The sequence below is a fragment of the Plecotus auritus genome (genome assembly GCF_963455305.1).
Source record: "Plecotus auritus genome assembly, chromosome: 5".
Taxonomy (NCBI): Eukaryota; Metazoa; Chordata; class Mammalia; order Chiroptera; family Vespertilionidae; genus Plecotus; species Plecotus auritus.
In genome coordinates, this window is record NC_137776.1 from 177932215 (window position 1) to 177957598 (window position 25384).

General features: G+C 61.8%; 1 protein-coding gene across 1 annotated transcript; it reads right to left on the reverse strand.

Annotated features, from left to right (window-relative positions):
* Positions 1–622: 622 nt before the first annotated feature.
* On the reverse strand, positions 623–24855 carry NR5A1 (nuclear receptor subfamily 5 group A member 1). The gene is made up of 7 exons (XM_080668169.1): positions 24730–24855; positions 20963–21079; positions 20695–20836; positions 18168–18793; positions 11387–11506; positions 9389–9536; positions 623–2355 (listed from the first exon to the last, which is right to left on the reverse strand). Exons 2-7 carry the CDS (start codon positions 21062–21064, stop codon positions 2108–2110), a joined length of 1386 nt encoding a protein of 461 aa, XP_080524295.1. The 5' UTR covers positions 21065–21079; positions 24730–24855; the 3' UTR covers positions 623–2107.
* Positions 24856–25384: the final 529 nt, after the last annotated feature.

A 25384-nucleotide genomic window follows, 5' to 3' on the forward strand; every position in this document is an offset into this window, starting at 1 on the left:
ACCGGCTCTGGAGAACAGATGAGACAAGACTGACGAAGCTGGCAACGCCCTGGGAAGGCACCTGGAGGAGAGGAAGCCTCGGATGTTGGCAGTGCTCACTGCTGCCACCAAGTGGCTGGGGAGGGGGAGGCAAGGGAATCACGAGAGAACCAGGCCCCGGCCTGTGACAGGCTGGCCACCAGGTGGACAGAGAGGACCCGGCCAGTGCTCTCCAGTCAAGTGGACCCAGGTCTGACTGTCCCTGCAGGTCACTGACCGAGGAGCACCCTCCTGGAGTGTAACGCCTTCTCACTGGGCCGCTGTAGGAACAGTAGGTGCTCATTAAATGCTTGCTTCCTTCTGCTCAAGAGGGTGGCGGAGCTGCACGGCCAGGATGGAATTAAGGCTGAGCCCCGAAGGCTCCGGCATCTCCCAGACATGGCAGGGTCCCAGGGATGAGATGGGGCCCAAAGGCCCCCGACAGTGCCTGATACTCCCCACACCCTCTCCTGCCTGCCCCGAGTTTTGAACCGAAGGTTATCTGAGTGTCACCTCCATCCCAGTCAGAGCATTGCCCCACCTTAGACCACCCCAGCCCACACAGGAGGCTCGGCTTTGCCCCGCAATGTAAATAGCCAAAGGTAGCTGGAAACTAATTGCAAAATTTATTCCGGGACTACGGGGGCTGGGTATTCTTAAGGGCACTTCTCGTTTGGGGCTGTGGGTCTCCGGCCTTGGCAGGGGCACACGCTTCAGTGGGCAGGGGTGGGGACTGAGACGGAGCGGTGGAAGGCAGGGGGCAGGGAAGCCCAGTCACTCCAATTGGGCATGCTCAGCGCAAGCTGCAATGGCGACGTGAAAGCAGGACGGCGGGTGGATGCCCAGCCCAGGACAGAGGACAGCTGAGACCTCCCCCTGGTGCCTGGCCCTGGAGAGTGTCTTTCAGGACTTAGGGCAGGAGGCCAGGGAGTGGAGGTCCAGCTTCGAGGGTTTGCAGCAAGGGACCTAATGGGACAGGGCCAACGAGGAAGGGGCTTCTCCACAATGTCCCTGATCTGGAGACCCATGCACCCTCCCCAAGGTCACCTGTATTCCCACCCACAGAGCCTCTGAGCCCCACAGGGCATCCTGATGTTCATCGGATGGGGTGAGGGGCAGGTGACAGCTCTTCTCTGGATGGGAGTGGGGGTCCCATAAATAACGGCCCAGCACCATCGGTGGGGTCCTTCGTATGAGGGTGTTTGGGGAGGAACCATGGGCTATACTTGGTGCTCGCCCCAAACCCCAGCCTCAATCGTCAAATCTGCCCCCTATCCATGCACACCTTTCAAGGAGTATCTCGATTCAAAAACAATCAAAGCCAAAAACCTCTTGCCTGCTGCCTGGCAGACTTGCAGATAAATAGCGGCCTGGGCGGGCCAACTGTGGGAGGAGCTAGAATGCTGATTGCGCCAAACTTCTCCGGTGAGAGAGGGGATAGAAAGATGATTGTAGCAAAATTCTTTTCAGATAACGTGTCAACGTTCTCCCCAGCAGGAGGCAAAGGGGGCAGAGGGCTAAGGAGGAGGTCTTTCTGTCCTAACCATCTCCCAATGTCCTCTAGTCCCTGTTCGATTTTGCAAACTGTTATCCCCAGTTTACAAAACAGAGGGCCTCCTTCCTGGCCCCTGGGAGGGGTTCTGGAGACCCCCCTCCCCCCCAGTTGATGCCACTCAACCTCTTTCTGCTTCCGTTTCCGGGAGAGGGGAAGGGATGACCTCTGACCCAGGGGACATCCAGGCCCACCGGGGATTCCCAAACCTCCTCCCTGGACCTGTGCTCCGGACTCCAGGACAGACAACTGGGCGTGGGGAGCAGGAGGAGGGGAAGAGGGTGGCTAGCAGCCACCGCCTGGGGGCACTTGAGTGTCAGGCAAGTGCCAGTGGCTAGTGGGGGCCCCCCACCTTGGCCAGGCGCTGCCCACCCTCCCTCATTTCCCAAACACAGGGCTTCAGAGAGCTCAGGGGGCATCGGCCTACAGGGTGGGGCTCCTGGGTCAGCGTCACAAAACACACCATCCGGAGGGCTGAGGGGGTGGCCGTGACCCTCCCGCAGCCCCGGTCCAGGTCCTGGCCCCCCCGGCCCAGGCTCAAGTCTGCTTGGCCTGCAGCATCTCGATGAGCAGGTTGTTTCGGGGCATCTCGTTGCCCAGGTGCTTGTGGTACAGGTACTCCTTGGCTTGCATGCTCAGTGCCCGCACCTCCACCAAGCACAGCAGCAGCTGCTGGAACTTGTCCCCGCAGTGCGGGTAGTGGCACAGGGTGTAATCGAGCAGGGCGGCATTGGCCTTCTCCTGAGCGTCCTTCACCAGGCTGTGGTTGTTCAGGAACTTCACATCTGCAAAGGGAGGGGCCCCATCAGCACCGCGGCCATCACGTCACCAGCCCCAGCAGCCCTCTGATCACCAAAGACCTAGGCTCTGCCTCCATCATCATCAACAATGCAAGCAGCTTCCCCGTCACCACCCATCCTTATCCCCATCACCACCGTCACCACCGTGGTTGATGAACTCTGCCACCATCATCCATCGCCCATAGTGACATCCCCAAACGTGGCCACTGCTGCCACCATCAACCAAACCTTGCTCATCCCCATCACCATCATCGCCACCACTGTGAACACCACCGTCACCCGCAGTCCCCAGCACCCACATCCCTGTAGTTATTACAAACACATCCCCAACCACCCAACCACAAGCACCTGTCACCGTCAAGACTGCCGCTGCCATCATCACAGTGGTCACGGTGAACACCTCCGTCCTCACCAAGACCATCACCCATCTCACCGGGTGTCTCCCTGGCCTTCTTATTTAACCTCTCCAGTTCCTCACCTGTGCTAGCAAAAGGGGCGGTGACAATGACACCTGTTTTACGAGACGGTCGGGAAAATTCAGGGAGTGGATGCATGGAAGGTGTTTAGGACACAGTGTCTGACATGGAAGAAGGCCCAGTATGTCGTTGGGCCAGCCATTACTATCCCAACTCTCACCAGAGCCATGATCATCACCGTTCCCATCCCCGAGGTCAAAACCGTCCTGTCACCATCGTCCCCAGGGTGGTCACCACAGCATCACCTCCTGGCCACAGTCATCACTGTCCCCATCCCCAGGGAGGACCAGTGTGAGTGGGAGGGTCCCACCTCAGAGCTGCGAGGCATGTGCGCTGGTGGCCCCATTCTAGAGGGTGGCAGGGGCTCTTGGGTCTACCCACTGACCATCAGGAGTCTCCTGTACCACCAGGAGGTCCTCCCACGGGCCCCGGGCCATGGATGCCCAGGAGAGCGGTATTCATGGTGATGGGGAGGTGGCCTGTACGTAGTAGTGATGGAGCAGACAACACAGAGAAAATGGATGAGTCTTTACAAGCAGGAGGCTGAGTGGAAAAACACAGACCAGGTAGATCCAGAATGAGGTCTATAAGGCAAAGCTCTCTACATAAATTAGAAGCGCTGTGCACAAAGCAGGCAGGTTATGTAAGAACAGGGACAGACAAGAGGCCCCGAGCTACACAGGAAGGACCGATGCATGCCCGTGGCAGGGAGCCGAGGGTGCTGGACAGAGGCGTGTGGTCAATGCACCCCCCACACCCAAGGTCCAGTGAAAAGACCAAAAAACAACAACAACAACAAAAAACAGTCTTCCGAGTGAGATGGATGGGAGCTCAAATCCCAGCCCCATCATTCAGGAGCACTGGCCTGCATCCTGCCCCTCCCGGCCCGAAAGGCCTTCTTCCTCTGAAAGGGGCCGCGCCCACCTTGCAGGGGCGAGAGCGTGGGTGCGAGGCCTGCGCAGGCACCTGGCCCCAGGCGTGCCAGGCGAGGGTCAGTTCCTGTCGCCTGAGTGCTCATCCCTGCTGGCGGGTGTCTTTCAGCTCCCAGGCTGCATCTCCCGCTGGTGCCTTGCCTGGAGGCTGCGGGTCAGCAGGGATCCACGGAACTGGTCCCTCACCCCCAAATCCTAGCAGAGACTCGCCTGGGATGTGGCATCTAGAGGCTCAGAAAATGGCCGTCTGTCTGCCCACATCCCCTCTACCCCCTCACCCCAGCCCTACTGCTGTGGGGGAGCCGGAGCCGGACGGCGGGCGGTGTGTGCAGCCCTTGGCCCTTCTAATCCCTCTTAACACCCACTGCGCCAGGAGAGCCGGAGGCTCCTGGCAACCCTGATCCCCAGCCGCCCCCAGTGTGCCCGCCGAGGCCTGTGTTGTCCAAAGTTGGATTTAGGGAAACACGAGCTGGGCCCAGGGCGTATGGCAGGACCTGGCCCCAATCCTCCACCCCCGCTCCCAGCCCCCTCGCCTCCCTTCAGTAAGGAAGCCAGGGTCATCCTTTTCCTTGCCTCCCGGATGGCCTCCCGTCCATAAGGTGCCACTTAGACAGAAGTTCCCCCTTGTCCACAGAAACAGCCGGGCAGGGGGCACACAAGCTGGATTCCAGCCCCTACTCGCCCCCAGCCTGGGTGCCCGCCCTTGCAGTGAGCAACCGGCACGCGCAGCCCTGCTACTTAGCTTGGCCTGCTCTGGACACACTCAAAGGTCATGGGAAGCTCCCCCCCCCGCCCCCGCCGCCTCCCCACCTAGTTCCATCCCTATCGCAGCCTTTTTCCATCTTAGTACTGTCCCCTCTACCTTCACAGCCACCCACCCCCAGGCTGGGCAGTTCTCCTGACATTGTCTTCTGACGATTCACAGTAGGGCTGGGGGTCCAGGGAAGGGTAGGGACCAGCTCAAGGCCACACGGCAGTAGAGGGGCCCAGAGGAAGTAGCTGAGGGGGGCAGGAGGGGGAGACTGGCTAGGATGCTGCAGTAGAGGCAGGCGGGGGAGGGGGCAGGAGGACCAGCCGTGGCTTTTCCCGGATTTACTGTTCTCAGCAGCACTGCACCAGGGACAGGCGGGCGGAGGGCAGGGCTGGTGCAGGACAGGCAAGCCTTCAGGGACAGCCCCTCCCAGCAGCGCTGAGGGTCCCGCGGCTCTCTGCTGGGCACCCACCAGACACCTTGCTCCCAGCTGTCAATCCCCACAGACACCCAGGCAGGCAGGAAAGGGCACCCCCCTGGTGTAGGGACAGTGGGGTGTGCCGGGGACACAGAGTAGATGCAGAGTCCGCATCCAGACCCACGTCTCTCTGGCTCCAAAGCCCTAAGAGCGAGCAGGGATGGGCTCAAGCTCGGCCTTGGTTCCCGGAAGACTGGACATGGTAACTTCACGTTTCATCCAACCCAGGAGTCCCATCCAAGACCTCCCACCGGGGCTCCCAGGTTTCCCCAGGGAGGCTACTCTAGGCTCCAGACTCAACTTGGTGGCCCTCACCTTGGAGGAGACCACGGCCAAGTCCCGCCCCTTCTCCCAGCCTCCCAGCACCCCCCCTAACAGGACTGTGTGAAGACGGAGGGGTCACGGGTGTAACAGAGGTACCATCCTTCAGAACGCCATGCCCTTCACCCATCAGATGAGGAGCAGGGCTCACACAAACCTGGAGGTGCCCCTTAATGTGTCAGGGGTTCAAATCCCCACTCCACCTCCAGCTGGGTGACCCTGGGCCAGTAAGTCCCTTCCCCTGTGGGAGCCTTGGTTTCCCGATGGTCTGCAAGATGGGGGTCGATTAACCTCTGCCTCGCAAGGCACCCAAGAACAGGATCCCATCTGTGCGCCCAGCTCTGGCGCTGAGCTGCCGCAGCTTGGAGAGGGACACCTTCGAGAAAAGTCTGCGTGGGTCCCCAAGCCCGCTCAGCTCCCGGCAATCCTGGTGGTGGAGGCGGGAGGGGCCGGGAGATGGCACCCCCGCCTCGGAGAGCAGCCCCCTCGCTCTGTGGAGCTGGGGGCCCCCAGGTTCTCAGAAAAGCCCCCTTTTCACGGTTTAATTGAATATTTGAATAATCCTTTCATTCCAGCGAGGCATAAAGAATGTTGTCCCAATAGCGGTGACTCAGGCAGGCGCCCCCGCGCACAATGGCCCCTCGAGTGGGGCTGCTATTCAGGCTGCCTTTTGTTGGCGCGGAGCAGTGGGTAAATTGCAAACGCTTAAGGGAATGCTGCCGCTGCCGCCTCAATGGAAGTCAGGAAATCGAATGTTAGGTCAATCCATTAAGCTTCGATTAAGTCCTCCGTGGAACAAAGCCCGCCGGGCCATCTTCATAAACACCGTGATTGCCAGGAGAGAGGCACTAATTTTAATTAAACCTTCTTACCTGCCTCCTCGCCTGCCTGAGACGGCTATTTAGACACCAAATGGCACCCTTCTGCGGAGGCAGGCGAGAAGGAGGCGCTGAGTGGGCAGGAGGGCAGTGGCGGGGGGGGGGGGGGGGGAGGCATCACCCCGGTCCAGGCTGCGCAGCCCAGGAAGGGGGATGCCCACATGCCAGCTGGAGGTCTGGGGACCCAGCTCTGGTGGTCATGGAGGAGCCCCTCTCACTTCCCAGATTCTGGGCAGTCTCCCCCCTCATCTTGCCCGGATTTCTCCACTTGGCCCTCCCGCAGGGCTCAGCCCTTTCCCGGCTGCCGTGGGAAGCACCTTGCTAACGTGCAGATTTGATCCTGTTACTCCAGCCGAAGATCCTTCCCCAGGGAAGGCTCCAGGAGCTGGGCCTGGCATTCAAGGCCTTGCACACGGCTCACGTGGCCTCCTCTCTCCCTGCCCTCCATGAGCTCCCATAGGCCCAGGCCCAGCGGCCTCCTCCTCCCGTAGCCCCAACCTCACTGGAGTTCCTGGCCTGCCGGGCCGGTGCTCTCCCCCAGCCACCTCAGCCCCAAAGGCCAGGCCTGTGCCAGACACACAGCGTGCAGTAAAGATGGAGACCGACTCGCTCATTCATTCACTCCATCCATTAGCTTGTTCATGTGCTTGTTAACTTAATAATGATGGTTGTGATGAAGGCAATGCTGACACACATTCCGAGGGAATTCTCTCATTCAATCCTTGTAGCAAATGAAGGGTTATTAGGATGGGGCAACAGAGGCTCAGAGAGGGGAGTGACTTGCTGAAGGACACACAGCCTGAGAGAGTCCAGATTCAGAATCCAGGTGGTCCGAACCTAGTCTCCATTGCTAATCACCACCCCATCGTGCCTGGCATGAGTGCACACATTGCACACACGCGCATGCGCACACGCCCACCCCTCCTCCACCCTACCCCTCCAGCCTGGTCCCACAAGCACTGTGGACTCCCGCCTCCCAGGCCTCAGCTGCCTCCTCGGGAAAACAGGATGAAGGTTAGCGTGAAGGGGGCCGGGCACTCCCGGCTCTGAGCGTGGTGCCTCGCCTGGACCCGGGGAGAGGGCTGGGCTCAGCTGTGCTGTCCTCTGGGTTGATCTCCTGCTGGAGACTAGAGCTCTGCTGGACCTGCAGCCCCAGCGCCTGGACTTCGGTGGGAAGGGGCTGGGGCCATAGGGCATGGGCCTCAGGCCCGGGCAGCCTGGAAAGCCAAGACACAGTCCCCCTTCTGCAGGGTGTGTCCAAGGACAGATGGAGCCCTGGACCAGGATGGGTGGCCCGCAGCACCCCCTCCACCCAACCTCCCCAGGACCTTCCTGGTGGCCTCTTCCTGGTGGCCAGGTCACCTCACAAACCACCCAGACTGCCACAGAGCCCACACTCCAATGCTACGTGCCCCCAGCACCCAAGCAGCACCCATCAGTCCAAAGCCCTCATCTCCCTCCCCCGTCACGCCCCAATCACACTGTCTCCACAATGTGACGCACAAAAACACAAGCCTTAGAAGTTCACAGTCTGCACGTGTGTGAAAACAAAGACACAAACACAAAGGCGCGCGCGCGCACACACACACACACACACACACACACACACCAGGCTCCTGGAGTCTCCCCATCCCCAACCACAGCGGTCCACGGCTTCAGCCTGAGCCAGTCCCCAGAGCCGGCAGCTCTCAGCAAGGTTGGGAGGAGGGTACCACTGGAGGCAGAGGAAGGGGCAGCTTCCCCCTGCTGGAGCCAGCCTGGCCTGCGCCCCTGCAGCTCCTCCAAGGGCCTCAGGTCCCGCTCCTAGCCGGCTGCTCAAGATTCAAACCCCAACCCCACCATGGCTGTCCCCTACCAAATCCTGCCCCCTTGCAGATAAGCCCTCGGCTACCAGCCTGTTGAGTGAGAAGATGCAGCCCGGGCACCCACACCCATGGCCATGCACTGAGTACTGTCAATGCCTCGCCATCGCCCCCTCCCAGCCCACTTCTTCCCCAATGCCCCCACTCTTGGGTAGACACACCCTTGCCAGGCTGTGGCTATGATGCCATCTGCCACAAAGACTAAGTCTCAAATCCTGCCTCCTCCCCAGGTGAGGAAGCATTCAGGCCCCGTTCCAACCTTCCATCTCATCAACCCCTCTGCTAAAGATTTATCCCCCCAGCAAACTCCTACTCATCCTCTGAGACCCTGCTCAGATGTCCCTCTTCCGGGAAGCCTACCAGGCAGAGTCCTTGTTCCCCACCCTGGGCTCCCCGTCTCTCTGTCCCAGTCCTGATGACTGGCTGGAGGCCTTGCCTGGACAGGGAGCCTCCTGAGAGTAAGGAAAACCTCTGTGTTCACAGCATCGCTGGGCACAGGCAGGACAGTGGATAGAGATGGCTTGCTGGGTGAGGGAGGACGGAAGGAGGCCACCCTGCCGAGAGCCGAGAGGACGGTGGAGACTGGAGCAGCACAGGCTGGGCGGAGAGGGAAGGCAACGGGAGGAAACCCCAGAGCCTTGGGGTGTGGGGCAAGCTGGTGGCTGGGCTCGCCCTCTCCCCGTTCCCTGTCTTATTTTCCTCCTTAGCATTTATCACAGTCTCTCAGGCTATCCATTTTACGCATCCACCAAGTTTATACTTTAGCCGTCATCTTCTGCTCATTGCCTCTCTCCCCAAAAGAAGGTCAGGTCAGCTCCTTGCAGAGACGGATTTGGGTCTTTTTTGTTCATTGCGTATCCTTGGTGCTTGCACAGGGCAGTTGCTCAGCAAAAGTTTGTAGAATGAATGAATGAATGGGCAAAGGTGTTTGGGCTCCAAAGAGCTCAGAGTCAGAATTTGGAGGGCCCTCTCCCCCAGGAACAGGGAACTGGGTAGAACAGGGACCCCAGGAGGAGGCCAGGGAACAGAAGCTCCAGGAACCGCACGGTGTTTCCTGGAGGTGACAGGGGCCCTTTTCTCCGCCTTTCAGCTGGGAATCCACCAAATTCTCAGAAGGGGTCCGCATCTCCTAAGGGCCAGTCCTAGACACTATCTTGGCCCGCTGGACTTGCAAAGAGAGAAACTGAGGCCCAGAGAGACAGCCACCCCCATTGTAAGAGCAGGTCCCCTCAGGAAGGGAGGGGTCTTTGCCCCACGGAGCCCCCAGCACATACCCCCTCAGTGCCGGCCCAGCCACCTCCCCGGCCCCTGGCCACTCACCGAGGCTGAAGAGGATGAGGAACTTGAGGCAGACGAACTCCTGGCGGTCCAGCTGCAGCGCGTGCAGCTGCAGGACGAGCTCCTGCGCCCGCAGCACCAGGCTGTGCAGCAGGGAGCCCGCCTGGGCCGCCACCGTGCTCAGCTCCACCTGGGCGGGCAGACCTGGGGTCAGGGCGGCGGGCACGGGGCAGGAGCTCTCATCAGGGACTGGGGAGGGCGTGGTGGGAGGCCTCCGGTGGAGGCCAGGGTCCGTGTGCCCAGCCGTGGAGCTGCGCCGGGCGGGGGCAGCCTCTCCCCAGGCCCCAGGAGCTCTACCAGCCCCAACACCCAGGGCCCAAACTTCCCAGCCCTCCTCACACGCCTGCCGAGCTCAGGGCCCTGTAGCAGCAGAGTTGACACCGGGCAGGTGTGTGCAGAGGGAGACTGAAGGGTCCTTCACACACAAAGGCCTGCTGCCAGGCCCAGGGGTACGCGCTGCTTTTGTGCTGTGTCTGCAAGCGAATGCCACGCTGTGCTGGGCATGGGGGCAGGTCTGCCTGGATACACGTGGGTGGGGCCACATGACTGCCGGGGTCCCACACGCCCACACGTGGACACTCGGCTGGGGACGTGGCCACACCTCAGCTCACGTTCACACACACTCACAGGGTCATCCACTTACTTCATGAAGTGAACACACATATACACACACACACACACCCTGGTATGGTCACATCAGGGCAACACAGACAGACACGCCCATGTCTGTATTCCCACTGACATGGTGACGGGCAGGTCTTGATACCCACACATTTATGTGCGTGGAGATATTTGCACAATAAAATACAGGACATTGCCATGGCCTCTGAGACTTTGACCTGCATGCTGACACGGCCGACACACACACACACACACACACACACACACACACACACACACACTCATACCTCAGGCTCTTCATTTGCACTCACAGGTGGCCTCAAAGTCACACCCGTGGGACCAGCATTCCCCTGGCCTGACACCCAGGGTGAGCACTGAGGACGTGGACAGAAGGACCAGGGCCTGGGGTGGAGGCAGGGGGAGGAGAGGGCCTGTCTCCCACCCCCACCGGAGCATCTGGGAAGCCTGCTCCTCCTTCCCTATGCCCCTGCGAGGTGCTCCGCCCTCGGCCAGGCTAGGCCCTTCTTCCTCCCTCCGTCCTCCTCCTCTCACCAGCTGGCCGTCCTCCTGCTGGAATGGTGCCCGCCGGGTGCCCAGCATCTGAGCAGTGGGCGCTGCCTCACTTCCTCACCTCCCATCTTGCCCCCTCATGTGCCCCTCACACCTGGCTGTGTCCTTCCCATAGAATCTGCCCCCTTGCTCCCTGCTCCATCTCAGGAGTGTCTATGCCCTGGGCTCCCATCCTAGTTCCCCTAATTCCCTGCTCTAGGGGGACCCAAATTCTGACTACGTCTCTTTGGGGCCCAGACCCCTCTGCTCGTTCGTTCATTCACTCACTCACTCACTCACTCACTCACTCACTCAGGATTTAGGGCCTGCAAAGTCTTGCCCAATCTAGCCCTTAGCAACCTCTCCAGCCTTATCTCTTACCTTGTGCCCCACCGGCAGGGTCCCCCAAACCTACAGTCCAGCATACCAGTGGCTCCTGGTGACTCAGGAGTTCCCAATGTCCCTCTCAGCCTTTCCCCATGCTCTCCCCTCTGCCTGTGTGGAGGTGGGGATATCCCCCAATACCTTTTACTACCTGGTTCCACCATCACCTCCTCCTAGAGTCTCCCCAACCCTCCCAACACCCCTGAGCTGCTTCCCCCAGAGCAGGGCTCCCAGAGGCTGCCTCCTCTCAAGGTCACGGCCAGGGCCGGTCAGAGGGAGGTTGGACTGGTGGGTATCCCATGAACTTGGGGAAATGGGCTGATATTTAGGGTGCCCAGGGCCAGCCCTGGAGAGGCCCAGGACCTCTTGTGGGCCCAGAATTCTGGGAGTGCACAGTGGGCTGGGGCAGGGCGCAGTGTCTGTCACCTCCTGCCCGATGACCAGCAGGATGCTGTCCTCCTTGCCATGTTGAATCTGGCGGTAGATGTGGTCAAACACCAGCAGCTCGCTCCAGCAGTTCTGCAGCAGCGTCATCTGGTCGGCCACCTGCAAGGAGGCGGTGCATGGGGTCTGCTTCCAGCATGGCCTGGCTGGGGACCTTCCTCTCACCCCTCCTCCTCCCAACGCTCAGTGCTGAGGCTCAGCTGGGTGTGTGACCTGGGCAAGCTGCTTAACTTCTCTGTGCCCAGTCTGCCCATCTGTCTACTCCATCAAAGTGTGGCAAGGCTCTAGCAAAAGAACAAGAGGGTCCGGCTTCAGGCCCCAGCTCTGCCTCTTACAACTTGTATGACCTTCAGCAAGTTCTGTAACCTTTCTGGGCCTCAGTGGTCTCATCTGTAAAATGGGCAAAGTATGAGAAAGTGGCCTGGCACACAGCACTCAATACAGGCTGGTGCGCTTGGCCACAGACGTGCTTTGTGAAGGACTCATTCAAATGCAAGGGAAGAGCAACGTTAACTTGAACTTGTGCCCATCTGTCCTGGGGTCATACCTCTAGCAGCTCCAATCACTCATGACGAGAAAACAGAGGGATTTCCCTGGGCCCGGAGCAGTGCCCTCGGGCTCAGGACAAGAGAGGAGGGTTGCTGGCCCAACCCTGAGAGGGATCAGGTAGATGGCAGAGGTCTGACACCTGAACAGCACAGACTGTACGCACGCAGGCTGCGGTTGGGCGCTCAGCGCGAGGGCGGGTTGTGCTCTGGGAAGTCATGCATTCACCATGGCAAGAGGGGACACTCGTAGCTGGGGGGTGGGGCTCAGAACCATGCGATACAGAGCCAAGAGGGATGCCCTGGTGTAAACTACTACTTTTCAAATGAAGGATGTGCCACCTGCAGAGTGTGAGGGACCCTCCTGGGGTCACAGGCCAGGGCCACAGCTGCTACTCTCCGCGCACGACTCCCCACAGTGACAAATACTGAGCCCTCCTGGCTGTTCAGAACCGCCACTGGGGCTACAGGTCACCCTAGGAAGACACAGCACAGACCCTGATCCCTCTCCGCCTCGGCAGCTCACCAGCCAGCCGCCATCTACCAGCAGATACCTCTGGGCACCCTCCTGCATGCCGCCCTGGAGCGAACACAAACCAGGATAGCTAACAGTCGCTGGACTGCAGCTCCACAAACCTATGAGGTTGGTATAACTGCTGTCCCCATCTATGGAGAGAGGTACTGAGCCCGCAGAGGTCCACAGAGGGTCACACAGCTCTGTCTGACTCCAGATGCGTGCTCCTGGCCACCCAGCACGGAATCAGACCCGCCCTTGCCACCCAGGGCTTCATGGCAGGCTCTTCGCCTCCCCCACGAAGCCCTCACCAATCCTTCCTTCTTGCAGGTGCCCTCACCATCCTCTGGATGTGGCACCTGCCACATCTGATGGCATTATTCATGCCTCTGTCTCCCCAGTACCTGTTGGGCCTGGGAAGGCAGGACTGGGCCCCCAGAGGAGGCGTCAATGAGCAGTTGATGGACAAGCATGTGCTCCCCAAGACAGCCACAGAGAGCACAGAGGAGCCACCCCAACCCGCAGGCCAGAGGGGCCAGGCAGCCCCTGGCCTGAGCTTTCTCTTCTGTGGGGTAGGCGCCCCTCCTCCTGTCCGTTCCCCTCCTCTCCTGGGGGCCGTCCGGGGGCAACATGAAGTGGGCAAAGCGCAAAGCGAGCAGCAGGGCCTACAGTCAGGCCTCCCCGGCCCGCCCCTTCCCCAGCGCACACGGCTGAGGCCCGGAGGGGGGTCAGTCTCTGTCCTGCTCTGAGTCCCCAGCCTCCCAGCCTCCCTTCCTCATCCCATCTTCATGTCAAGAACCCAAACCTCTCTCTCTTTTCCGGACCAAATTCTTCCTAGAGCCCCATTTTGTCAGAACAGGAACCCAGCCAGGGGTCCCCCTGCTCAGCCACAGCTCGCCTGGGCAGCAGGGGCCGGGGAGAGGGAGAACCGGACGAGGGTGAAGCACGAAACCTCCTTGTCTCCCCTCCTCTGTCCTCTGCAGTGACCAGGCCCAGAGAGCTGGCAGGAAGCCTGCCCAACCCGTCCCAGAGAGGGAGGCAACCCTACGACCAGGCCCGACCCCAGCTCAGCCCGGACCCCACCCCTGCCCTGGCAGCATTCGGCCCCCATTCCAGAGGACACCGAGGCTCGCCTCGGGCAACACAGGGAGCCGGGCTCTGCCCAGATGCCCCCGGACGGGGCTCATCCTGGGAGGGGGGAGGGGGCTGGGAACCGCCTGAGGCCCAAGTAGTTGGGACCAGCCCAGGAGTCACACTGGCCCAACCTGGGTGACCCGTTGGAGCAGAGGAGAAGGGAGGACGTGCAGGGCAGGGCTCTGCCCCCCACCCGTGGGGCCCTCGGGAGCAGACACCCTTGTGCCTGGATGGAAGGAACAGGAGGTGGGGAGAGGGAAGAGCGAGAGATAAGGGGGAGAATTAGGAGATAAGCGGGCTGAGCCTCGGGCAGAAAGCAGAAGGGGTCACAGTGACCCGGCTGGCCCAGCCCTGCAGCAGACTCCGTACCCAGACCTCAGGCCCCGGGTGGGGTGGCCCTGCCCAGCGGGGTGATAGGAGCTGCAGGGGCACAGGCGGGCAATATGGTGGCTGGCTTTGGCGCCCAGTGCCCTCTGTGATTGCCCACGGGGCCACTCATCCGTCTCTGCGCCCACTTCCTATGCGCTTTGGGTCAGAGAAAAGGAGTGGGCGCAGTGACGTTGGTCGGACAGCTCTGCGGGCCATGGCCGTGCCCCAGCCGAGCCATCTTTCCTGCCAGACTTTTCACTCGTGCTTCCCCTCAAGGGACAGATGGACACATAAAGACACCGAACTCCCCACACAGATGAACACACACACACACTTCGCTTTCTATTAAAATAGAAACCCCGGAGGCCGCAGCCACCAGCCCCTCTCCATGGGAAAGCAGGTGGCTAAGAGGCTCCCTTAACCAAAGAGGGTTGGTTTCACCTTCCACAAGTTTCTCCCGGAGCAAAGGGCTCCTCAGTCTGCCCAGTCCTCCCTGCCGCCCTGGGAACAAGGCGTTTGCCGCCCAGGCCCTGGGGTCCCTCGTCAGCCTGGCCTGTCGCCCAGCCCACCACCACCCGTCCCTCCTGCTGTCTGCCACAAATCTTCCTGGAGCCTTGACACTTTGCAGCCTGCCTCAGAGACAGGGTATTTATGGGTGCAGAGCTGACCTCCCTCCCAGCAGGCCCCCCTCCGGAGCCCTCTGGGGTCCGATCGGTCTGGCGGCCGAAGGCCAGCGGGCTCTGTAATTCTCCAGTGGCTGACATGCCACGGGCTGGCCACAGCGCTCTCTGGCCGAGTGGTCGGCGGGCCCGCCGTTTGTCAGTCCAGAACTGACAGAGTTACTGCCGCTTAAATGAAACCATATATCTGAGCAGTGAAATCTGTTGCCAGGCAGGGGCCTCGGAGCTGGATGTCGGGGTGAAGTGATGTCGAGATGGGTCATTAGGCACTCTTGGCCTTCACCTCCCCTCGCTGATCCCTATCTTGCATCCTCCCAGCCTGTCCTTCCTGGGAACTGTCCAGACAGGCTGACCGGCTGGCCCTGCGCACTGCCCGCACTGAGCAGTAGGTACAGGTGGGTTTCTGCTACCTGGCAGGTATGGAGTTCTTTATAAACCCAGGGCCAGGTGGGCCCCATCTCCTCCCAGAATTCTAGTGCCCAGGGAGCCTGGACACCAGGAGTCTTTTCCCACGCTTCCTAAACCAGGCCGCACACCGCTGCACGCACACAGTGAACCACAGAGCAGCGAAGATGCCGCAGGAAGGGAACGCTGCTCCCTGTGCCAAACGCTATACTTTCCTCGCTCACTGAAGCCTTACAACAGCCCTACGAGGTGGAATCTATTTCAACTCTCCCCATTCTACAGACAAGGAAGTGGAGGTCTGGAGGAGTAAAGTGACTTGCCCACAGCCACACACCTGGAAAGTGGCAGAGCGGGCACTTGAACACAGGTCTCTCTGATTCTGGTTGTTGCTATTAACTTCAGTTCCACTGTCAGACCTAACAGGCCATGAAGTGTGAGATGGAAAAATGGAGGCAGAGGGACACCCAAGCTGAGAGATAGGATGGAGGAGGAGAACCCCAAAAGGGAGCCCCAACATCTGAGCCCCCAGCACCCCCAACAGCTCAGCGAAGACCCAGGCCTTCCGCTAAACATCGGGACGTCATTAGCTTCCTAGAGAGCCGAGTGGCCTCGGGGAAGAGGGTGTGGGGCTCCAGCCAGCCTGGTCCATCGCCCACTGGTCCAGACTCTGCTTCTGGCCCTGCCAACCTCTCAGCCCCGCCTCACGGGCCCCCTGGAGCTCCCTGACACAGGATGCATCCCACCTCTGGGCCTTAGCCTAGCCAAGACCAAAGCAGCACAGATCAAAGAAGCCTTCCCCACTTCTTTAGGGCCGTCCACTCTCCCGCTGGGCTCCCAGTGGAGAGGCCTGATGGAGGGCCATGGAGGAGAGGGAGTGGCTTTGAAATATTAAGGCAGTAGCCCTGGCAGAGTGGTGGGTGTCTGTGAGGTTCTGGCCCAGCTCCAGGGCTGCCCGACTCCCAGAGCTAGGGAGCCCCCTTTGCTGTCTGCTGAAATGTATCCTGCCTGGAGCCAGGGGGATGAACGGTCGGCCAAAAGGGAGGACAGGTCACTCAGCACCCCTCCCACTTCTCTGCCTCCCCACCTGTGGGAGGTGGCCCAGTGGCTGCTGAGGGGCCCTCCAAGGGCTGGGCTGGTACGTATCTGCAAGGCTCCCTTACAGAGGGTGGAGACCATGGTTCAGATTCCTGGGCTCAATTCAGAGACTCTGGGAAGGGGAAGCAGGAAGGTTTGGACCACAGAGAAGCCAGAAGCAGGAAAAAACACTCAGCAAAGCTGGGACAAAAGCCCTTCCCATCCTGCGTGAAAAACCCCGAGAGACTAGGAAGGCGGCCAGAGGAAGTGCCCTGCCCCTGGATCCAGGGTTCTGGAAGGCCGGGAATGCTCCGCTCCTCCTCCCTTCTGCACAAGGGGCTCATGGGAGGTCTGGCCACCAACCCAAGGGTCCTGGGATCCTCATCCACCAGGGCCTCCAGCCACGAGAAGCAGGCAGGTGGGATTGGTCAAGGCCCTGCCTCTTGTCCCATCCATGGCATGTCCCACCCACCCCATGACACATGGCATGTCCCCAGGCCTCAGCCAAGATAGGCCCTCCACTGTCGAATCACCACCAGTTCTTGGCTCCCAGAGTAACCCAGGCCCCCGGCCCCATGATGCCTCAAGGGCTCAGTGCCCATCCTCACCTAACCCGCCCCCCCATGCCCAGCCTGGCAGGCAGCGCCCCCGGCCCATCCGGCCACCTGCCCCTGGAGGAAGCCCAGGCCTGAGTGGCGTCAGCACTGAATGCTGCTCAAGGCTGCGGTGGCCCCAGCAGGGAGGGCGACGGGTCCTGCTGTTTACACCCAGCCCCGGAACAGCTAGGGGGGCGGCCTGGGCAAGGCAAACACCAGAAGGCCTGGGCTAAAGAGGGCCTCTTGCCCAGGCCAGGGTAGTCGGGCCTTGGCTGGATTTGGGGTGCCTCTGAGGTTGGCAGCACACTCTGGTCATAGGGAGCCAGGGTACTAGAGGGACAGCTGCCAGGCCGTGGGCCCTTCAAACCACTAGGCCAGTGGTCGGCAAACTCATTCGTCAACAGAGCCAAATATCAACAGTACGACGGTTGAAATTTCTTTTGAGAGCCAAATTTTTTTAAACTTAAACTTCTTCTAACACCACTTCTTCAAAATAGACTCGCCCAGGCCGTGGTATTTTGTGGAAGAGCCACACTCCAGGGGCCAAAGAGCCGCATGTGGCTCGCAAGCTGCCGTTTGCCGACCACGGGGCTAGGCAAGCTGACTGGGAAGTTCTTCCTCATCTGGCTTCAGCTCCCCCCGCTGCTTCAGCTGCAGGTACCCCAGCCCAGGGGGATGGAGGGCTGCGCAGTGGAGGAAGCCAGCGTCCTCTGGGGATCAGTGGCGGGCCCTGCAGTCTCCACCTGCCCTCTCACACTCGCTCCCCACACACACAAACACGCAGATACACATACTTATACATGGGACCGACCATCGTGCACGGGAGAGGCAGGGACAATAAACTCCTTCACCTTAGCTGGGAATCAGGCCCATAAGCATTCCAAACTCCGAGACGCTAAGACTCCCACCTATGACATTTGAGGCTGGCAGGGATGGGTGGCTTCTCCAAAGGGAAAGACAGGGTGGGTTGGACCTTTTTCCTGACGTTGAGCTGGGGCAGCCTGAGACAGTCTCCCAGGACTCAGCGAGTCCTCTGGGCGCCTAGGGTCTCAGAGGAAGAGCGATCAGCGCCTGTAGAGACCCAGACTAGGAGAGGAAAAGACGGAGACAAAAAGAGCTGGAGAAACACAGAGAAGCATCGAGATAGCACACCAAGGAGAGGGAGAGAGAGAGGGAGAACGGAAGAAGGAGAGGGAGGCAGAGGTAAAAGGAGCAAAGGCTGTGAAAGACTGAGACTCAACAAAGAGAGGAGAGAGAGGGAGGAGATGAGTGGGGAGGCAAGGAAGCTGCAAAGGACCAGAAATACTCCTCTTGTCTCCTGCTGCCAGACAGCACCTTAGCCAGCGGGCAGGACGGCCCCATTCAAGGAGTGACCGAGATTGAGGCTTGGGCAGCCAAGAGGACTCCCCAGATCCAGCTGCCGGACGGGTGGGATGAGGGACTCACCTCCAGCTCCTTGAAGACCATGCACCTGCGTGCCCAGTCTACGATGGAGATGAAGGTCTGGTCAGCCATCCTGCACAGCAGGCTGAAGGGCGCAGGCTGGTCGGAGCGGCCTTTGGTCGGTTCCTGCAGGCAGCCCAGGATGCGCGCCCGCACCTGGTCCTCATCTGGCTCCAGCTGCAGCAGCTGCAGGATGAGCTCAGGCACGCCAGGTCCTCCGGAGAAGGGCTCTGGGTAGCCATAGGGCGGCCCGGGCTGTGGTGGGCTGGCGTAGGGCTCTGGGTATTCGGACTTGATGGCACGGCCAGGGAAGGTAGGATAGAGGTAGCCGGCCAAGGGCCCGTGGGCACCAGGCACGGCCATGGGCAGGGCTGGGGCCCCAAAGTCGCCCAGTGGCCCAGCAGGTGGCCCAGAGGCCAGGCCCTTGGGCTCTGGCGCGTGCAGGCCAGGGGGTAGCAAGTAGTCCGGTGGGGGTTGGGAGGGTGGGGGCACCCCCGCTGGGGGGCCTGTCTCCATCTTGAAGCCATTGGCTCGAATCTGTGCCTTCTTCTGCTGCTTCAGGGCCCTGTCCCGCTTGTACATGGGCCCAAATTTGTTCCGGCCACCCCGCATGCGGTCAGCACGGACAGCTGTGGGCAGAGGTGAGGGTCAGGCTCACCCTCTTCAAGCCACCCTCCATACCACCCCACTCACGGATCTTCCCCAAACAGATCTGACTGTGTCACTCCCAGCTCACGCCCTCTGCCTGCAGGTGAAGTCGGTCACTTTAGTGCAGCACTCAGCCCTGTTCCCCTCTCTAGGTTGTCCCTCATGAGACCCTGTGTTCTTCCCACTCCACCTTATTCATCTCTCTGCTCCTCAACCTGGCACTTCTTTCACCCTCCCTTTGATAGTCCTTTTGCCTCAAACCCTTTCCTTCTCTTCTGCCCGATGAACACCCAGCCCTCAGGTCACCACCTCCAGGAAGCATTCCTGGATTTGCCCAGGCAGAATCCACTGTCCTAGCCCCAGATATCCTGCCCCTTGCCCACTCTCATCCTGCTGAGTGGCATCCCGCCATGGGGCCCAGGCTGAGAGCTCCTGGGGGCTTTGCAACGGGTCAGGTCCCCAGCACAGGGACTGGCAGGGAGGGAGACAGTGACGGGAAGTAGGTACTGGACAACTTTGCTTGCAGCTGACTCCAGTATCCAGCTGCTCACTGACCGACTAGTTAACCCTGGCAAACCCCTGTTGCGAAATGACTCAGGTTGGCTTTAAATTTGAAGCTCAGTTTAGGGCTGTCCAGGCTCTGTGCTGGGGGAAGGGACCTCCCTTGCCGGCAAGGTGTCCCTCTGCCTGGCCAAGAATATGTCACTAGCCAGACCGAAAGGTCACATCTCTGAAGCTGCAGTGCAGTCCAGCCCCTGCACGGACAGGGACCCCACCCTGGGCTCTGGGAGGAGGGAGGGAGCAGGAGGGAGCAGGAGGGAGAGGCAGAGGGAGAGGCGATGCTCAGCAAGGGAGGAGTCTTGGGGGCCTGCCCAGCCCACCGTGCTATAGGGGTGGGCAGCCCTGCTCTGAAACCTCAGGCCCCACCAGGCGTTTCTGCTGCTCACAGCAACCAGCTCTCCTGGCCACTCAGGACCTGGATCTGGGGACACGGGCTTTGGGGACAGGACAGGAGTCCTTCCTCCAGGTGGCAAGACAGGGGTCTGCAGCTCTGAGTCACCAGGGCCCTTCTTCGCTGTTTAAAAACTTTAGCCAACAGCTGCCTATGACTGTCCACCCTCGAAGAGCTTGAGTCCTTCCTGCTGCACTGTCTTTCCTCCCCTCTGAACTGAGAGCTTGGGGTGGGGGTGGGGAGATAAGGATGGGCCTGGGACCTCTGGGGGCAATGGCTCCCCACTCTCTCCAGGTCTGGCTAAAAACATGGGGGTGGGGAATCTCACCCTCTGAGAGAATGAGCTGAGTGAATTCCTGGGATGGATGGGTAGACTGTATGAATGAGGGCTAAACAGCAATGACAGACAGATAATAACAAAGAATGATGATCATACTAACAGCAAACCTGGTGAGCATTGACTGTACCAGGCTCGGTACTAGGAGCTATCCATACAATTCCCTCACACTCATCCAATGGGGAAGGCACCTACCACGAAGCCCACTTTGCAGACGGGGAAGCTGCCGTTCAGAGAGGAACTTGCCTCCTAATGTCTGTAAGGGACGGGCTTGGGACTTGAACTCCAGCCTATGAGAGCGCTGACTCCCGCTGGAGGTGGGTGTCGGAGCAGGTATAGCAGCGGGGCTCTGCCATGTGCTGCTCGGCCCTTTGGGGGCCTGGGGTTCACCTGCAGGTACTTTTTAACTCAACTCTGCCCGGAGCGAGGCCAGATGGGCTCTAGTGTCCCGCCAGGCCCCAGAAACTTGAGGAAGGACGGTGGCTCCCTCCCTCACCCCTCCTCCCACCCACCCCCGCCCGCTCTGCTCTGCTCTGCTCTGCTGGAGGTCCCGGGTCTGAGGCCGTCTGAGGCCGGCGGCGCGGGGAGCGCACCTTCCAGACGCATCCCCACCGTCAGGCACTTCTGGAAGCGGCAGAAGGGACAGCGCTTGCGCTGCGTCTTGTCGATCTTGCAGCTCTGGCTCTCGGTGCACGTGTAGTGCTTGTTGTTCTGCACCGTGCGCTTGAAGAAACCCTGGGGGAGAGGGGCGTCAGCGCGGGCCCCTCTGCCGCCCGCTGGAGCTCTGCCCATCGCAGTCCCCATGCCCCCCCGCCCCGCCCCCGCGCCGGCCAGCCCGCCACGCCGTCCCCTGCCGCTCACCTTGCAGCTCTCGCATGTGAGCAGCCCGTAGTGATAGCCCGACACCTTGTCCCCACACACGGGGCACAGCTCGTCCAGGTCCTCGTCGTACGAATAGTCCATGCCCGCAGCGTCCGCCTGCGGAGGGAGGAGGGGGTCAGGCGGGCGGGATGGCGACTGGCAGCGCGCAGACCTGCTCCCCACGGCGCCCACCTCGTGTCCGGCCCGTGGCCCCAGCACAGCGCCCTGGGCAAGCCCGCCTGAGACAGGCCGCCCATGGGAGCGCCCCGTGCGGCCCGCGCCGGCCTTTCCCGCAGGGCCCCGCGCCCGCCCGCGCTCCCGGTCCTTCCCCGGGGCTCCTCCAGCGCTGTCCCGGCCGGGCCCCAGCCCGGACCCTCGGATTCGATGTGCTTCGATCCGGATTCGTTCGTCTGAGAACAAAACCCCGATTCTAAGAAAACGAGTTGGGCTGGGCCGCGAGGGAGACGCCAGAGAGCCGGGGGAGCGGGCCGGGGTTCTGGGACTCGGCGGGGGACGGGACACGGAAGCAGGGTCCAGGAGAGACGGAGATGGGCCAGGTGGCCGCGAGGGGCACGGCTGGGGGTGCGCACGGAGAAAGGGCCCGGGCGACACACGCGAGCATCAGTGACGGAGACGCAGTCATGCGGAGTCCGAGAAAACTGGGGAGACATGAAGATGGAGAGAAAGGCAGAAGCCGAGATAGCGAGAGAACGAGACACCGAGAGACAGAGGCCACAGAGAAACCTGGGGGAGACGGACGCCGCGCCGGGACGGTGGTGGACGAGACAGACCGAGCCTGGAGAGACCAGAGAAGCCTGGAGAGACGAGGCACCCACCAGCTGCGGGTCGGGACACGAAGCCGCCCGGAAAACGGCCCGCCGGAGCCCGAGCTCCCTGGCGGGGCCCCGAGGAGTCGAACCCGGACGGGGGCTCGAGCCGAAAGGGTGGGCAAACGACGGTGCCCGGAACAGAGGGCCCGAAAGCGGGGAGGCACAAAGCCCGCGGCAGTGCCGGCGACGGGGGCGCAGCCGGTGCCGCCGGGCCGAGACGTCGGGCGGAGAGACGCGGAGAGCGCGCCGCGGGGACGGCGGGAGCCGGGCGCGGAGTCGCAGGCCGGGCGGCAGGCGCGGAGACCTCGGGCGGAGACCCCGCGGGCTCCGGGGACCGAGCCCGAGGCGGGGCAGACCTCGGGCGGAGAGTAGAAGTCCCCAGGAGCCAAGCGCGCAGAGCCCGGGCCCCGAATAGAGAAGGGGCACGACGGCGGCCGCGGCCCGCGAGGCGCCCACCTGGCGGCTCCTGCGAGCGGCAGCACCCGCGTCCCACCCGCGCGGAGCCCGCACCTCCCGGCCGCGCCGCCGCCAGCGATGAGCCGCACCCGGGCGCAGCGCCTCTCGCCCGCGATGACGGCCGCTCGGGCTCGGGCGCTCCCCCCACCCGCGCCTCCCCGCCCCCGCCGCCTCCAGGGCCGCTCCACCGCGCACCTGGGACCCGGGCCCCTCTGCCGCCAGTGCGCGCCGCGCGAACCCGCCGCGCCGGGCCCGGGGCCGGCCCTCCTATATCGGCGCTTGCGGTATCCGGGGGCGGAGGCCCGGCCCTCCCCACCCCAGGCCGGGCCCGCGCCCTCCCCCGCCACCCAGCCCTGCTCGCGCCTTTACCCTCATCCTCTGGGTCCCCCCATCCACATGCCGTTCTCCCGGAGCCCGGGCGCCCTGGAATCCGGGCAAGGGATGGGTGCCGGGGAGCCCTGGCCCCCCGCCGGCGGTGGGAGAAGGCACCCCTGCTCGCCAGTCCAGCTTGGTGGCGGCGCGGGCCACGCTGCGGGCGCTGGTCGTTTTGTAACGTGGACACAGGTAAGGGCGAACGTGTGGGGCCGCCACGGCTCGGGTTCAAGGCGACACAGCAGGTTCTCGCCCCGGCGCTGCCACATTTCCTCACTGGAGACTTAAGCAAACCTCCCACCTCTCGGGTCCTCAGTTTCCTCATCTGTGAAGTGGGACTAAGGACTGGCCTTCCTTACGGTGACCGGGCGATCGTATGTGTGAACCGAAGTGGAGTTAGCACAGCACGTGCCTGAGCTGGGAGGCGATCCGCAGTAGGAGCCGGAGACCGGGACACAGCGTTTCTCCCCCTTGGGCCTCAGTCTGCTCGGCGGAAAACGGGAATCATAGTCATCTCGCCCTGTGAGTTCTCCGAGGTGTGGGGAGGGCGGACCCGAAGCTACCAAGGTGCGGGAGCTGGGAGGACAGACCCGGCGGAGAAATCTTCCCTGGTCCCTTCGCACTGGCACCCGCCTAGGGGCGGGGGAGGGGGCTCCCGGCAGCCCTGGGGACAAAGGTGTCCCCTGACCTGTCTGGGGAATGTCCCCGTCACTTTCCTTTTTTTCAGATGGAAAAAAACGAGGAAGCATGTCTCCTCAGGCACCTAGGGTGGGAGAATGTTCAGAGCAGCCGCGAGGTCATAAGCCAAAACCTTCAAGCCAAGAAATAGAACAATTATGCGCTGCAGCCAGCGACCGAAAGGCCCAAATCTGCAGGCTCCGACCCTTGGAAGTGTCTGGGCCCCATGGGAGGCCCCGGCTGCTCTTGGAGCTGGCACCTTGGTCGTGAGACCAGAGCTGGGGAGACCCAGAGCAGACACTTCTCATCTGGCTCACCCCCCGCGCACCTCCCCCCCCAACGAGGGGAAGAATCTGTGGCCCACTTGCTGTGCAAGCTCTGGCTGGTCCCTTTGCTTCTCTGAGCCTCAGTTTCTCTGTATGTGAAATGGAAAAGATTGGCCTGGGAGAAGGGGTTCTGCGGTTCCATGAGATTGCGGACAAATCTTGGTGAGGAGGAAGGAGAGACAGCCACAGCCCATTAGTTGCAGACCCTCTCCCCCCCGCCCCCTCCACCCCAAACCCCTGAGAAGGAACAGCATTTGCCAGAGCTGGAGGTGGGGGCTATGCCTCCGAACCGCTCTCCATCAGGGAGGGGGGCCCTCGGCAAGTGGAAAGCTGGAGGGGCACCTCCTCTGAAGGGGGGTGAAGGAGGCTGGGGGGCAAGGCTGGACGGGGTGGGGGAGGAGGGGTCCGCAGCAGACTCCTCTAGGGTAGAGCCCCCGGGGTCCGCGGGACATGGCTGAGGAAGGCTAGGCAGTGTACACAGCCTGGGCAGGTGGGTTGGGGCTGGGCTCCAAGCCAGTCCTCCCCTCTCTCCTCACCTGGACTCGCCTCTTCCCGGGACGTTCTTGGGTTGACCCTCCAGGCCCCACTGCACTCACCCCTCAGCCCTAGGTTCCAGCTCATGTGGGGAATCACAGCCCCCCACCAGCCTTCCCAGGGAAACAAACATTGACCTGACCAAGCCACAGACCCTGGACTGACAGATGGACACTGGGGACAGACACACAAACCCACACAGAGACTCAGAGACACCACAGAGACAGCAGACACGCAGGCAGGGAGATCCAGGGACCACGGACACGTTCGCAGACTACTAGACCAGGGCCAACACAGCCCTGTGAACACTGGCCACCGATCGACCGCGGGGCACCCCAGACCCCCGTACAGCCTGTCCCCATGGGCCCAGCTCCCCCCAGCAGCAGCCCAGGGAAAAAGGGGGAGCGTAGCATGGTGGGAGGGCAGGTCTGGGGAGATCCCTGACAGCTTCTCTGCCCAGAGCAGCGGGCACCAGTCACTCTGCAGAGCAGGCAGTGGCTGGGCCAGGCCGCAGGGAGGCACTGAGGAGGGAGGCTGGCCATTAGAGGCCTGGGCCCAGGCCCTCACTTACGCAGCGGAAGGCGAGCTCTCACGCCGGATGAGGGTGGACAGTGGGCACCGGGGGTCCAACCGGAGGCTCTGGCGGCCCGAGCGGGGCAGTGGTGACGGTGGACACACAGGAACTCCTTCACGCCACGGCGGGCGGCGGGCGGACAGTAGGCTGGCCCTGTCCAACCGTCCTCCTCCTCCCCGCCCTGGGTGGGGGGGGCCACCGGAGGCCCAATTGGTCTCTGCCCCCACGTGACTCTGCAGGCCTCTCTCCTTCTTTGTTGGTGTTTCTCTTCATTTAGGTCTATTTTTTTTCTTCTTCTAAAAGAAAAAAATATATCCCTATCTATCTGGGGGCCGCGGGTGGGGGTGGAGGCCAAGGCACTCCGGAGGCCTTGGCCAGCTGGCTGCTCCAGGCCGCTGTGGGGGCCCAGAGGCAGGGACCCCACGTAGGCGGGTAGGCAGCCCCGCTTGTTAGCGACTGGGTGGGAGTGGGGCCTGATTTATGGGCAGCTCCCCCACCCGGCCTGCAGCCCGGCCTCTCTCCCCTTGGATGGCTACCTCCCTGGGGCCTGGCCCAGCGGGGTCCAGTCTGGCCCAGATGTGGGAGTGGCGTCAGGTAGGTCTGGCGCGGAGGCAGGGAGTGTATAACCTGACCAGGTAGCCCTGCGGCTTTG